Consider the following 13,361-nt stretch of genomic DNA (forward strand, 5'->3'; position numbering starts at 1 on the left):
GCGAGTTAGTGATTCTATGGGACCAATTTTTTTCGCACTCTTACTGTGGCACGAGTCCTAAGAGATCCAAACACACATAAATCCGCTGGTCCGTATGGTATCCTTGCTATGGTTTTGAAGAGGTGTTCTTCAACGCTCCCAAAACCACTGCGTTAGCTTTTTTATTTGTCCTACTCCTCAGGTCTCGTTTCGAGTGGATGGAAAACCCCTTTTGTTTAGCCTATTCCCAAAAATGGCGAATCTTTCTCACCGTCTAATTACCGACCGACTGCACTTACATCCCTTTTTTACAAGGTCATGGAAACGCTGATTAATTATCAGCTCAAGAACTATCTCGAAGATCCGAAGCTTCTTAATGACCAACAATACGGCTTTCGTAGCAATAGGTCCACTGGTGATCTCATGGTTCATCTCACCGAACAGTGGAGCAAATATTTACATCGTTTTGGAGAAAGCAAGATTATTGCACTTGATATTTCAAAAGCATTCGATAGGGTTTAGCATCAAGCTCTCTTATCGAAAATGCATGCTTTCGGTTTTCATGAAACCCTCCTTCATTGGATTAGTAATTACCTTTCGAATCGTTCAATACAAGTTGTATTAGATGGATTCAAGTCTAATAACCATAAAATAAATGCTGGTGTGCCCTAGGGCTCCGTTTTATCTCCAACACTCTTTCTCATTTTTATTAATGATCTCCTGTCTGCAACTTCTAATCCAATACATTGTTTCGCTGACGATAGTACTCTAAGCTTTTCATATTCGTTTTCCAGACTCACATCCCTCTTCTTCGGATGTAGAACTGCAACGACAAAATATGATAAGCTCATTAAATTCTGACCTAAATAGCATTGTACAATGGGAAATAAAAAACTGCGTGGAATTTAATACTTCGAAAACCCAATGTTGTCTTGTATCGTTAAAGCGTAATATACCCCCTTGCTATTATCCATAAATGGCAATTGCATCAAGGAGACTAAACATTTATATATTCTCGGTATGTGTATCACCAACCACCTCTTTTGGAAAGACCACATACGCTGTGTCGCCAAAAATGCCGCAAGATGTTTGGGTTTTCTAAGCTGATGCAAGAAGTTTTTCTCCCCCTTTGATCTAGATGTTATTTACAAGACTTATATACGTCCAAAGCTTGAGTATAACTGCCATATCTGGGCTGGTGCTCCTGCAACTTACTTAAGCCTTTTGGATAGTGTTTAACGTAGAGCATTTAAATTGAATGGTGATAATACCATTATAGAATCATTTTCCCTAAAACATCATCGTAAATTTTACCGTTATTTTAACGGTTAATGCTCTAGAGAAATAGTCAGCTGCATTCCTCCCCTTAAACAGTTTAACCGTCATGCTATCACTAGGAATGCTCATCAGTTGAAAGTTGGTGTGCCATAGGGTTCTATCCTGTCTCCGGAACTCTTTCTTATTTTTATAGTTGAAATTTTAATACACGGCTCTGCCTTTGACAACACACTCTGCTTTTTGTATAAGTATTAAAGTTCACAACCCTGTCATTTGGATTTAGATATTCAACGGCAATGTATGATAATTTAATCACTTTGCTAACATTTACTAAATTGAAATACAAAATTTAGTAGAATTAAACGCCTCAAAAATACAATTCTACTTGATGTAGTTGAAGCATAACTTGAATCCAGGACATAAAGACATTCTTGATTTATGTTTCACTTGCCACCTCTTGTGAAATTATTAAACACGACATTTCTCCAAAAATGCAGCATTATGTTTGTATTTCCTGAGTCGATCATACAAATGTCCAAAACCTGATTATAACTCCCTTTTCTGGGCAAGTGCTCTATTAACTTACTTAGATATATTATGCACAGTAGGTATTAAAAGAAGAGACTTCAACATAATTGGTGACAACTTGTGTCGTTATAGCAGCCAAGGTTAGTTAGTGTGTAAAGACTGTCATGTCAGAGGTCTTGAGTGCAGTCTCTTTTTTACGGGTACTGTCTCGTCCCGTCTTTATTTGTCAATGCAATATTGATAAATTTAAAATTTACGGGCACCGACACCAACTTTCAGCCCGTTTCTTGTCTTTTTTTGTCTTTTCCACAAATAATTCCTCGACTTATAGATCATTATAAAAACGAATTTGAATATTTCAATGAAGCAATATTATTTTCTACTATTTAAAAGTAGCATAAGAAGAAATTTAAAGGGTTTTCTAAACGGTAAACGTTTTTGATCAATATTTCAACAATTCACCAAAACTCCAATTTTGCTCAATCTTAGTATAATTTTACTTCTGAACAAATTTAAATCTTAAGCTGTTTTTAAACACATGCATACAAAATATTGTTGTCAACACTCAGTAAAAATTTGAGGAAAATCTAATTTTAAGTTTTGTTTACAAAAAATATAAACCTAACAAAAAAAGCAATAAATACTAAAACTTTGTAAAAATTTACTTTCGACTCAAAACGCTTTTTTTTTTTAAATCCAACAGTCCTTCTTTTCATAAAAAAATAAAATCTCCAAAAAATAGTATACAACAATTAACCTTCGTCGGAATTTATACAATAATGTTTCCGAACACTTCTTTTTTATAGCTTTTTTTAAACAACGTGCAAAAAATTAGTTGACTATTTGATACAACAAATTTGCCAATACTTAATTAACTTACGAAGCAACTTTCAGTTTCAAGATCAATTGATACACATTATCAAACTCCTTTTGATGGTCCAAGGCCAGATAACTAGATAATTTATTAAAGTTCTTTTTTTCACCATTAATATCCATTTAAATAATCTACTTTATAAACCAAAATCTAGTTTATTATTGTTTTTTTCTTTTCTACAAATTAAAACGATTTGCAAATTTTTATCAAAAAATTAGCGTTGTTGTTATGTGTATCGTATTATTTATAAGTTTTTTTTTATGTTCCCTAACGTTGCAAAAACTTTGAATGGGGAAATTATAATGAAACTAGCGTTTTATTTATAAGATACAATTCTGAAATTGAAAGTTAATTCATAAAATCTTAATGAGGCCTAAAAAACAATTTTTTAAAAATAAGTTTCGTTAACCAGTCTGCTTCCTTATTTATTCGTTGGTAAATTACTTAATTTCTATACATGCGAATAGTTGAAGGAAGTAAATTAACTTTTTGTCTATGGACCTTTTGACTTTTGCAAACGAATAAAACATCAATGGATTGTATTTCCCTTGAATGTACTTTTCTGTTGGGCAGTGTCCGGTGATAACACCGATTATTGAACTTATATACGATCTGCTTGTTGGCCAGATGTTTTTTGTGACTTGGCACATTGTAATGTTGTTCCACCTGGTGCCTCACAGCTTCTTGCATTAGCAACAGTTTACAAGTAGCGATTAGTGCCATACGTGGTAGAATGGGCTGTATTGTACTGTTCCTGGCGAGTTCAACTGCCTTACAGTTACCTGTAATGTTTCTATGGCCCGGCACCCAGCAAAGGTGAATATTAATCTGTTTTGCCATCTCCATTAGAGATGATCGACAGTTATAGAGATTTGATAGCGGCCTGGCTATCTGAGAAAATACGGATATCAGATGTCGATATCACGTTTTCTTTAAGACAGGACAAGACTTCCTTTATCGCCAAGAGTTTCGCCTCTAACACGCTACAACGATTGGGAAGGCAGAATGAGAGACTTAATTTCAGTCGTTCAGAGTACACACCTCCACCAACCCCTTCTTTTGTTTTTGACCCATCTGTATAGAGATGAATTGACTCATCTTCCAGGAATGTCCTATCCTCCCAAAAAGATCTGCGTGGTATAGAAATCTGAAAATTTCTGTAGAATTGCAGTTGGGTGGGTGTAGTCTGTGTGCTTTGGAATCGATACTAAATACCTAAGAATTACGGAGTGGCCAATGTTGTTGTTAGTCCACTGCGACGAAGCTTTGAGGCGAATATAAGAGCTTGCAGCTATTTGTTTGCTAAATATGTCAAGAGGTGTTAGGTAGAGTAAGGTGTCCACTGGCGCAGATGGGGTCGTGCGAAGCAAGCTAACCGTTGGACTTTATTTAGCTTATCCCTGTTTATACCTTTCTCTAAAGCAGTCCACCATACTGCCACACCGTACAATAAAATCGGACTGATTACCGATGTGTATAGCCAATGCGTGATTCTGGGTTATAAGTCCCATTTATTACCAATAGCTTCTTTGCAAGAAATGAAAGCTACAGTATTTTTTTTTACTCTTTCCTGTACGTTGAGTTTCCAATTTAGTTTTTTTTATATAAGACAAGACCCAGGTATTTAGCCTCGTCTGAGAATTTTAATTGGATTCCTTTAATAAAGGGAGGGTTGACAAATGGAATTTTGTATCTCCTCGAAAATAAGACAGATTGGTTTTCTTGTGGGTTAACACCCAGTCCAAACCGATCAGCCCAAAGTATTTGTCTGTTCAAGGCATTTTGTAAGAGTTCTTTTAGGATGTTAAGATGCTTTCCTGAAACTGCTATAGCAACGTCGTCCACATAGGCTATCACTCTGAAGCCCTCCGCATCCAGACCAGTTAGGATTTCATTCACCACCAGGTTCCCGAGGAGAGGGGATAGAACACCACCTTGCGGTGTCCCTCTACTAACGAATCGTCTGCCAGTAGAGTTGCCCAGTTTTGAGTTAATTATTCTGCTAGTAAGCATTAAATGAATTAACTCCCGAAGCGAACTCTCTACATTTAGAGATGTTAGTGCAGATGTGATTTCTTTTATGGCCAAAAGTTTTGCTTGGAACATGCTTCAGTGATTGGGAAGGCGGAATCAAAAACTTTAATTCTAGTCGTTCAGAGTACACGACTCCACAAACCCCAACATTAGTATTTGACCCATTTATTTGGAAGTGGATTTTTTTCGTGACAACGTAAACATCTATCCATTCTAATGACTTTCCTTATTCATGATTTTATCTTTAATCCTAATGACAACTAATTCCCATTTCACACCAATGTCATTGTGTCTATATAAAAATTTATAAAAGATCTTTTAACTTCAATGACTATTCCGTTACCATAAAATTTATATATCAATACTACTCCTTCACAAATACAGCAGATCTGAATAACACTTGAACAGAAAATGTATTCCAATGTCCTCATGTCCAAACGGAATATCGGTCTTCTTTAGACAGACGAAATTTAAAAGCAATTAATTATATTTATTAAATGCTAACGTTAAGTTACAACATTTACTTAAAACTAAATTTTTATAGCAAACAAATTAAATTTAAATTGTTATTAAAAAAATTAAACAGCAATGGCCCAAGATGACTCCCTTGGGGTACACCAGAATTGACTTTAAATTGACATGAATCGTACCTAACTTACTACGAAGAGTTCCAAAACTTAATTTGTCAAATGCCAAATACAATCGACTTGAGAGTGTTTTTAAAATGCACCCAAACAAAAAATAGAGAATTGTAATAAACTATTGTAGATTTCTTTTCACAAACCATGTTGATTTCGCACATAGTAGAAGAACAATCAAAAGAAATTATTTGACGTACAAGGGATTCAAACAATTTAGGAATAGCGGACACTAACTAAATTTGTACAGCCTTTTTTAAGGACTGACGTTAAGTATGAATATTTCCAAAGACCTGGAAACTTAGAACATTTCAGAGAATCGTAGAACTGAAGAAACCATGAATGAAAAACATAAGACATTCATTTTTCAATAGAAATGATGGTATGCAGTCAGGACCAGGACTTAAACATTAATTTAGCTTTAAAAATTTCAAGTCTCAAAAATCGAAACATTTTGTGTAAGTGTTAGAAAAAATAAGAGAAGAAGTGCTTAGAGAAGTAAAATCTTCAAAGACAGTCTTAAAATAATCTGTGAACATGTTTGAAATTGACTCTAGAAGCTGGCAAGACGAATTTTAAAAGTTCATACTAGCTGGGCAGGATATCCGTCAAATTTACTTTAACTATTAACGTGTCTGCGAAACAAATGGGGGATCATTTTTAGATCATACTCAATATTCTACATGAATATTGATGAGCTCATAACGTATTAACCCTTTGAGATTGACATAATGTCCATAGACATTATGTTTACACACCTAATATGTTATCCCACCAAGTAAGATATTTAATTGAATAATACTTGAAATCTATTACACCATTTTTTAGAGGTGCAAATTTTTGTTCAAATATTCAAAAAATTGTTAGATACTCGTAAGTACCTACGTAATTATTCACTTAAAATAACTATTCGTAACTTTTCTGATGAAACTAAAATTATTCACTGTTAACACGCGTATTATTCAAGATTTCAAATCGTCAATGATATAACCAAAATAAATCAAAACTGCTAAAATGCAAACAAAAAATTTAAATATTGTAAGAGCTATACCTAATAGTAGTTGCTAGCCAATATTTCAATATCGTCCATGAACTTGAATTTTCAAAATCTTGTTTTTTTTTTTATTTCTTTGTGAAAATAATAAATTCAGCAAACAAAAGCAAAGTAAAAAATATGTTAATTTTCGAAAACGTAAGAAAAAATAAATAATGTTAATGCAGAATAATGATGGGCTCATTGAAACGAAACTTATATATTTACATTGGCACATATGAATTTTTGATTTGTTGTAAAAATCGTGTATTTTGAATTAAATTTGCTTATTTCGATATTTGTTTTATTAATTTTATGTTTTATTTATATTTTTTTCAGATGTTCTTCGTGTTGAGAAAGAAAACTAGCCAAGTTACTACTTTACATGTGATTCATCATGGATGTATGCCAATGTCTGTTTGGTTTGGAGTCAAATTTACACCAGGTAAGATTTTATTTTTTGAAACTTGAATTTAGATTTGTAGCTTTTTTGTGAAAGAATGTTTTGTTTACTGAACTTTGAATAATGAAATGAATATGAATGGGATTCTGTAATGAGTCAAAGAATTTTGTAACATTCATTCATGTGGAAGACTTAGGTATCAGTTGATTTAATTTAACATAATTCATTTATTGAATCAATGTTTTGATTATAATTTGAGTTTATTTTGTCATACATTTTGTTTAAATCTGCAACTTATTTAATTTGTAGTTGTAATTGTAACATATTGCAACATCTTTACAAACGTAAAAGAAGGACTTATATATAAGAGCCTCATTAAGTTCTAGAAGAATAGATCTTTAAGTCTTACTGGACTATTCCAACTGATTCTTTCATTCAACATTTTGTTTAAGTAATACTAGTAACCTTTAAGACAAAAAGGAAATAGGAATATTTTTTGAGTATATCTTGTGCGTTTTCAAAATTAATTCAAAACAACTCTTCCAGCTTCCGAGGCTAGTATTATAGCCAATTATATTAACCAGTTTATAAATGTTTCCGAGTTAAACTGGATTCTATAATTATTTTAAATAATGCATTTTTAATAAAATCAGATTCTTGAACATTTTATAATAGACAATAATAAATAATGTCTTGTCTATTGTTCTAACCTTGAATTTAAAATTTGCCAACACACCTAATAATCTATTCTATTTTAGATAAGAATTTCACAACAACTTAAAACTATTTGATAATACTATATGCGATCTAATATTTTGATTTAATCCTTTTTCGATTCATAAATTGTAGTTTTTATTAAATCAGTATCAGATTAAATTAAATATTTTATTTTTAATAAAGCAATAAATACTAGATACCTACTATTATCAGTATAACTGGAATTTTTAGTTAGTCGAGGTGTTTATTAAATTAAGTGCATATAAAGTATAGTAAAATAAAACTAGATTTGATTATAAATTGATTATTTTGATTACGTGCTATGAAAATATTTTGTCCAGATGGTCTCTAAATGATTTTAGACTTTAATCGTAATTTTGTTATGACTACTTTTGAAATTATAATCTTTATTTTTAAATCTTTAAACTTAAGAAAAATGCCAAAAATCAATCTTAAGATTGCTTTTGTTCCGTTTGCTAGCAGAAATGTGGTTTTCAAGCTTGTATAGAAAATTGTAATCATCTTCTAAAGAAAAGAATACAAATTGTTCAAAAAACTGTATAGTTCTTTAATTTTAAGATTGGTCATAGTCAAGTATCTTTGTTTTTTAAATATAAGATTTCAACTTCAAGCGGCCAACACAACATGGCCAAAAAATCAGAAAGACCTCGAAATGTTCGTGGTTTTTTTACTTATTGTTGTTTGGTTACCCTAAAGGAGTACTTTTTTTAAAACATTTATGTTTTAAGAGTTTAAGGCAGATAGGTTTGCTGTAATTTGATAAATTCATGAATACTTAAATATAAAAATTATCAGTTGTCACAAGTTATACCATTATTCTGAAGTAACTAGATTGGGCTTAAAGAAAGAAAAAAAGTTTAAATTTGGTAGATTGAAAAGCAACGGCAAGGCCTACATAAGTATCATAAGTTATTAAGTACTTTTTTCAGAATTGAATGTACTTTTCAATTATTGTTATTAGTTTCAAGGGCCCGCCCGGTTATAGCTATCAGTAAAATCCATCAGTAAAATCTTTCTTTTTAGTTTTTAAACGTGTAACAGATTTATTTCTAGCAAAAGATTGATGCAATAAGATTTATCCTATATTCAAGTATTTTGTTCAAAAAGAAACAATACATTTGAAGTTTTATTTAATTTATAAATCCATTTTAATTTGTTTACTTTACTAAACAGCTGACTGCCAAAAGGCAAAAAGAATTCCATTTTGTTTTACTGTTGGTGTTCCAATTTTTTACTGTTCCGATCACATTGACAAATTCTCCAAGAGTAATTCTTGTCATGAAAAATGCTTTCTCAAATTTGTCGTTCGGATTCGGCTTAAAAACTGTAGGTCCCTTCCATCCCTGACAACAGTACTCGCACACAGGAATGGAGAGTTGTCAGTCACTAGGCCTTAGTTCTCAAAGGGAATGTTGCGCCACCCAATTTTTTTTTTTTTTTGATCACATCATTTAAAATTTAACTGACGAAAGCAAAAGTAAAAAAATTGTCTGAGGGGTGAAGCTCAATGTTATGATCGAAAGAAAACAACATTTAATGACGTAAATGTACTGATTGCTATATAAACGCTCATCAGTAAATCATTCAGATTCCTTCTGTTTTAAATTTTACTGATGGACTCCACCAATAGCTATAAACGGCTCCTTAAAGTCCAGTCTTATCTGTCATTAGTTTTCATCATTGATTAAAAAGTCATATTTGTTATGTTTAGTGTCGGAATGAATCTGATCGGTTGTAAATTGTGTCTTTTAAAAAATACATTATTTAACGCAGAACTCTTCTTTTAGTTCAGGTTTTGGTTCTTCAATGAGGAAACCTTTTCAATGAACAGATCCTGATTTAAATTCACTTTTCGGAACAAAATCGTTCCACTGAAAGCGTTTCATTGTACTTACATTATATTCCCACCTATTAGTTTTTTAATGATCAACTTTAACCTCGAATGCTTAATTCTAATCAGGAAATCCTTCAATGGAATCAGGAAATTTTTGTTCAAAGATAGAAATTTTCAATAAAAGCTATAATGGCTGAATCACAAACACGCTTCAGCTTCGGCTTCGTGTGCGTTTCGGTGGGCCTGCTTCAAGGTTGCTTTGAATAACATTTCTATTATTTCATCTTTCCAAAGAGCAAATAAGGTTATAACTTGGAAACTGAGATTTTAAGAAGATTCACGAGATATTTTTTTTAAAGACCAATAAAACAGTAATTTCACCATCAATTTTTCTCTTCTCGATGATTATAGTAGTGATGATTATAGATTACGTTTCTAAACGTTCAATAGAAGTTGTATGGTTTTTGGATTTCTTTTCATTCTTAAACGATCTCTTACCTGTGACTTCTAATCCATTAAAACTGTTTCGCCGACGAAAGTACACTCAGGTTTTCATATTTGTTTCTAAATTCACATTCTTATCCTTCGGAAGTGGAATTTTGTACAGCAGTGTATAATACAATCATTAAATTTCGATCTCGGAATGATGAACCGTGTAGATTTGACTGCAAAACTCATACTGTCTCTTGTCGTAAAGCGTAATCAACCTAACCCGCTATCCAAATTCGTCATTGTCAAAAATGGTGCAAAGTGATTTGTATTTCTCCGACAATATAATTCACGACTTACGATTTGGCTGTAATTTACAAAGCCTAGACTCCTCCTCCCTCAAGCACCACCAGAGTGTTTAATGCCTTATGTTGTTTTCCGATATTTTTAGAAATCTGTCACGGTCGGTCGAATAAACCAGTTACATTCTCTCCACCTTGAACAATTCAGCCGTAATACTCATACATCGAGGAATGCTCATCAATTTACCCTTGAGCTCGATTTCTAACGTACTGTCATGTATAGAGATTCTTTTTTTTAGCTGCACATCACGAATATTAAATGTATTACCAAATTCTATTTTACCCTCTCATATTTATATTCAAAATCTTTAATCCTTCCCTATTTTTTTTAAACTTTGAACATGTAAAGGGTATTAATAACATTTTGAGAGCCTGTTAATTATAAAACAAAAATAGTTGCGTTTTTAAGCTTAGATCTTGGTTTATCAAGAAGTGAAATTAATCAAATCGAGTTCTATTTTTTTCTTAAATTTTAAGTCTATAATTTTTTTCAAAAAGTTGAACGGAAAAATGTTCTGCTAAAATACGCTCTATAATTCCATATGTTTCAATTTTGTGTCCTTACAGGTGGTCATAGTACGTTCTTCGGTCTCCTAAATACATTTGTTCATATTGTGATGTACACTTACTACTTATTTGCTGCCATGGGACCACAATATCAAAAATATTTGTGGTGGAAGAGGTATCTTACTACACTTCAAATGGTAAGTATATTAATTAAATAAAATATTTACCAAAGTTTTATAAATATTTTGTATTGTTATAGATTCAATTTGTTGCTATTATGGTACATGCCTTCCAATTATTATTTATTGAGTGTAATTATCCAAAAGCATTTGTGTGGTGGATTGGAATGCATGCTGTTATGTTCTTCTTCTTATTCAATGAATTTTACAAATCCACCTACAAAGGAAACAATAGGGTAAGTCATAATTATTTCTATTTACAAAACAAAAAACAAAATTATATAACATAGATTTATGTAAGTTTTTCCACAATTAAGTTAAATTACGAGAAGTTTCAATATGTTTAACTAAATTTAATGAAAAACGATATTACAAAATTAGTTTTAAAATAAGACAAATTGCAATTACTTTGATAATATTTTAGCTATAAAAATAAGAGCATTAATAATAATGGCAAATTTGCTTGCAGAGCCCAAAATGTGCTTATTTTACATTACATTACATTACATTCCACACTACTCTGCACATAAATGTACAGAGTAGAGAACACTGCACCTTGAGTAACTAGACTATGTAAGGTGATAACAACACAAGACATTAATACAAGACAGAAGGACAGAAGAGAAAGAACAACAGAAAGAAAAAACACATGACAACAGCACGCGGTAGGTTTCGAGACGGTCCTCCATCTTTCTACTAACCACGCTCACTGATGCTTGATTTCGGTGATCGATGGGAACCGAAGCTTTATCAGTGACTAGGCCGTTGCTAAGCTTATTTTCAAAAGAGAATTTTAAATCCAAATCCAAATTTGTTACGTTTGTCGAAATGAAGCTAATTAGTTGAAGATTATATTCTATTAAAAAAAATACGTTATTTAAACCAAATTTTTTCTTAAACATTTTTAAGATTAACATGATGAAATCGTTTTCAATGAATAACCAATTGTTAATTTCATTTTTCGGAATACACTGACAGCGTTACATTTTCTTTGTATTACCTATCAGTTTTATTTTCAACCTCAAATGCTTGATTCGACTTATGAAGTTTGCTGACCAAATTTTTAATGAAAGCTTTAACCAACCTGTCAAAACAATTTCAATGATTGGTTTCAATAATGGAAAACAATTATAGGCTATAACTGGCCCCAAAGTCGAGTTCGATTTAAGAAAAAATTCCGAATATTTCTCCAGTACTGGTTTTTAGTCAATTATACTTAAATTCTGGACAAATGAATGTGTCCAATAGTTTGTTTAATTCATCATAAGTATGTGGGAATTTACTTATTATAGGAAGTTATTGTAATTGGTCGGATTTGTCGAATTGAAAATGTTGACATTTTTTAACGTGTCTAGAGTTGAAATAAAAGATTTTTAGAGAGATGTCTGTGCGTGCGTGTGTAATAACGTCCGTACGTTCGCGACGTTTATTTTCGTCGTTCAAAGCTTAAGAACCAGGAGAAATATCGACTTCAAATAAATTTTGTTATACAGATAATAATACAGAAAGATGCGAAAAGGACTTTCAAAAGCCTTGCGTGGGTGTTTTTTTTCCCCATACCAGGTGAAAATTTTGGTTAACCCTTAATATATCACGAACCAAAAACGCTAGCGACTTGAATTAAATTTTGTATATGTATATAACGTGATACCAAACAAACATATTTTTGGAAAAAAATCCCATCAACGGTTATTTTATGAATCAAAAAAAAAACTGAAACAAATATTTATTATCTTCAAAAGAATTAATTGCAACAAAGAATAACGTTTGTATGTCTGGTAAAAATTTTTGACTTAAATATCTCTTCAAAAATATGAAATTATGGCTTCCAACTAACTTTATCTTTTAGAAATGTTGTTTTCAACATTTGGTAAAACTTTGGGAAAAATGGAAATGACATTTTTTTTTAACAAAAAATAAAAAACTAAAAACAAATAAAAGTTGTTAAAATTTGATTTTCGACTCAAATATCTTTTCAAAACTCTGAGATATTGGCTTTAAAATCATTTTATCTTTTAAAAAATATTGATTTTAACATTCAGTAAAATTTTGAGAAGTATCGAATTGACAGTTTTTTTACTAAAAATAAAAACCTAATAAAAAAAACAATACCCAAACTTTGTAAAAATTTACTTTCAACTCAAACAGTTTTTTTTTTTAAATTAAAAATGTTGACCTCAAACTTATTTTATCTCACAGAAAATATTGTTTTCGATATTCATTTTTTTTATAAAAATCCAATAGTCCGTTTACTTATAAAAAAAATAAAATCTACAAAAAATAGTACGCAAATTTGGTAAAAATTGATGCTCGGTTCTCGACATCTCGAGAACAATAGAAGATTTTGACTTCAAATTAATTTCATTCATTCTATTTATATTCGTTTATATAAGAAATGAGAATTTACTAAAATTGGTAAAAATTGTTTTTCGACTAAAAATCTCGTTTAAAAATTTAGATTTTGAAATCAAACCATTTTATCAAATGCAAAATATTGTTGGTAATTTTTAAAATCTTTAAAAATAATTTAACTGACAATTTTTAT

The 13,361-nt window shown here is 31.2% G+C and overlaps 1 protein-coding gene across 5 annotated transcripts in view; it reads left to right on the plus strand.

Annotated features, from left to right (window-relative positions):
• The window catches only part of LOC129939780 (elongation of very long chain fatty acids protein AAEL008004), a 168,722-nt gene that overhangs the window by 143,044 nt on the left and 12,317 nt on the right, over positions 1 to 13,361 (plus strand). For all 5 annotated transcript variants that reach the window (XM_056047921.1, XM_056047917.1, XM_056047918.1 and 2 more), the window contains 3 exons: positions 6,704 to 6,809; positions 10,698 to 10,834; positions 10,897 to 11,052. In XM_056047921.1, coding sequence (XP_055903896.1) covers positions 6,704 to 6,809; positions 10,698 to 10,834; positions 10,897 to 11,052 — 399 coding nt within the window. The remainder of the gene's footprint in view (positions 1 to 6,703; positions 6,810 to 10,697; positions 10,835 to 10,896; positions 11,053 to 13,361) is intronic.

This window comes from Eupeodes corollae, chromosome 1 (genome assembly GCF_945859685.1).
Source record: "Eupeodes corollae chromosome 1, idEupCoro1.1, whole genome shotgun sequence".
NCBI lineage: Eukaryota > Metazoa > Arthropoda > Insecta > Diptera > Syrphidae > Eupeodes > Eupeodes corollae.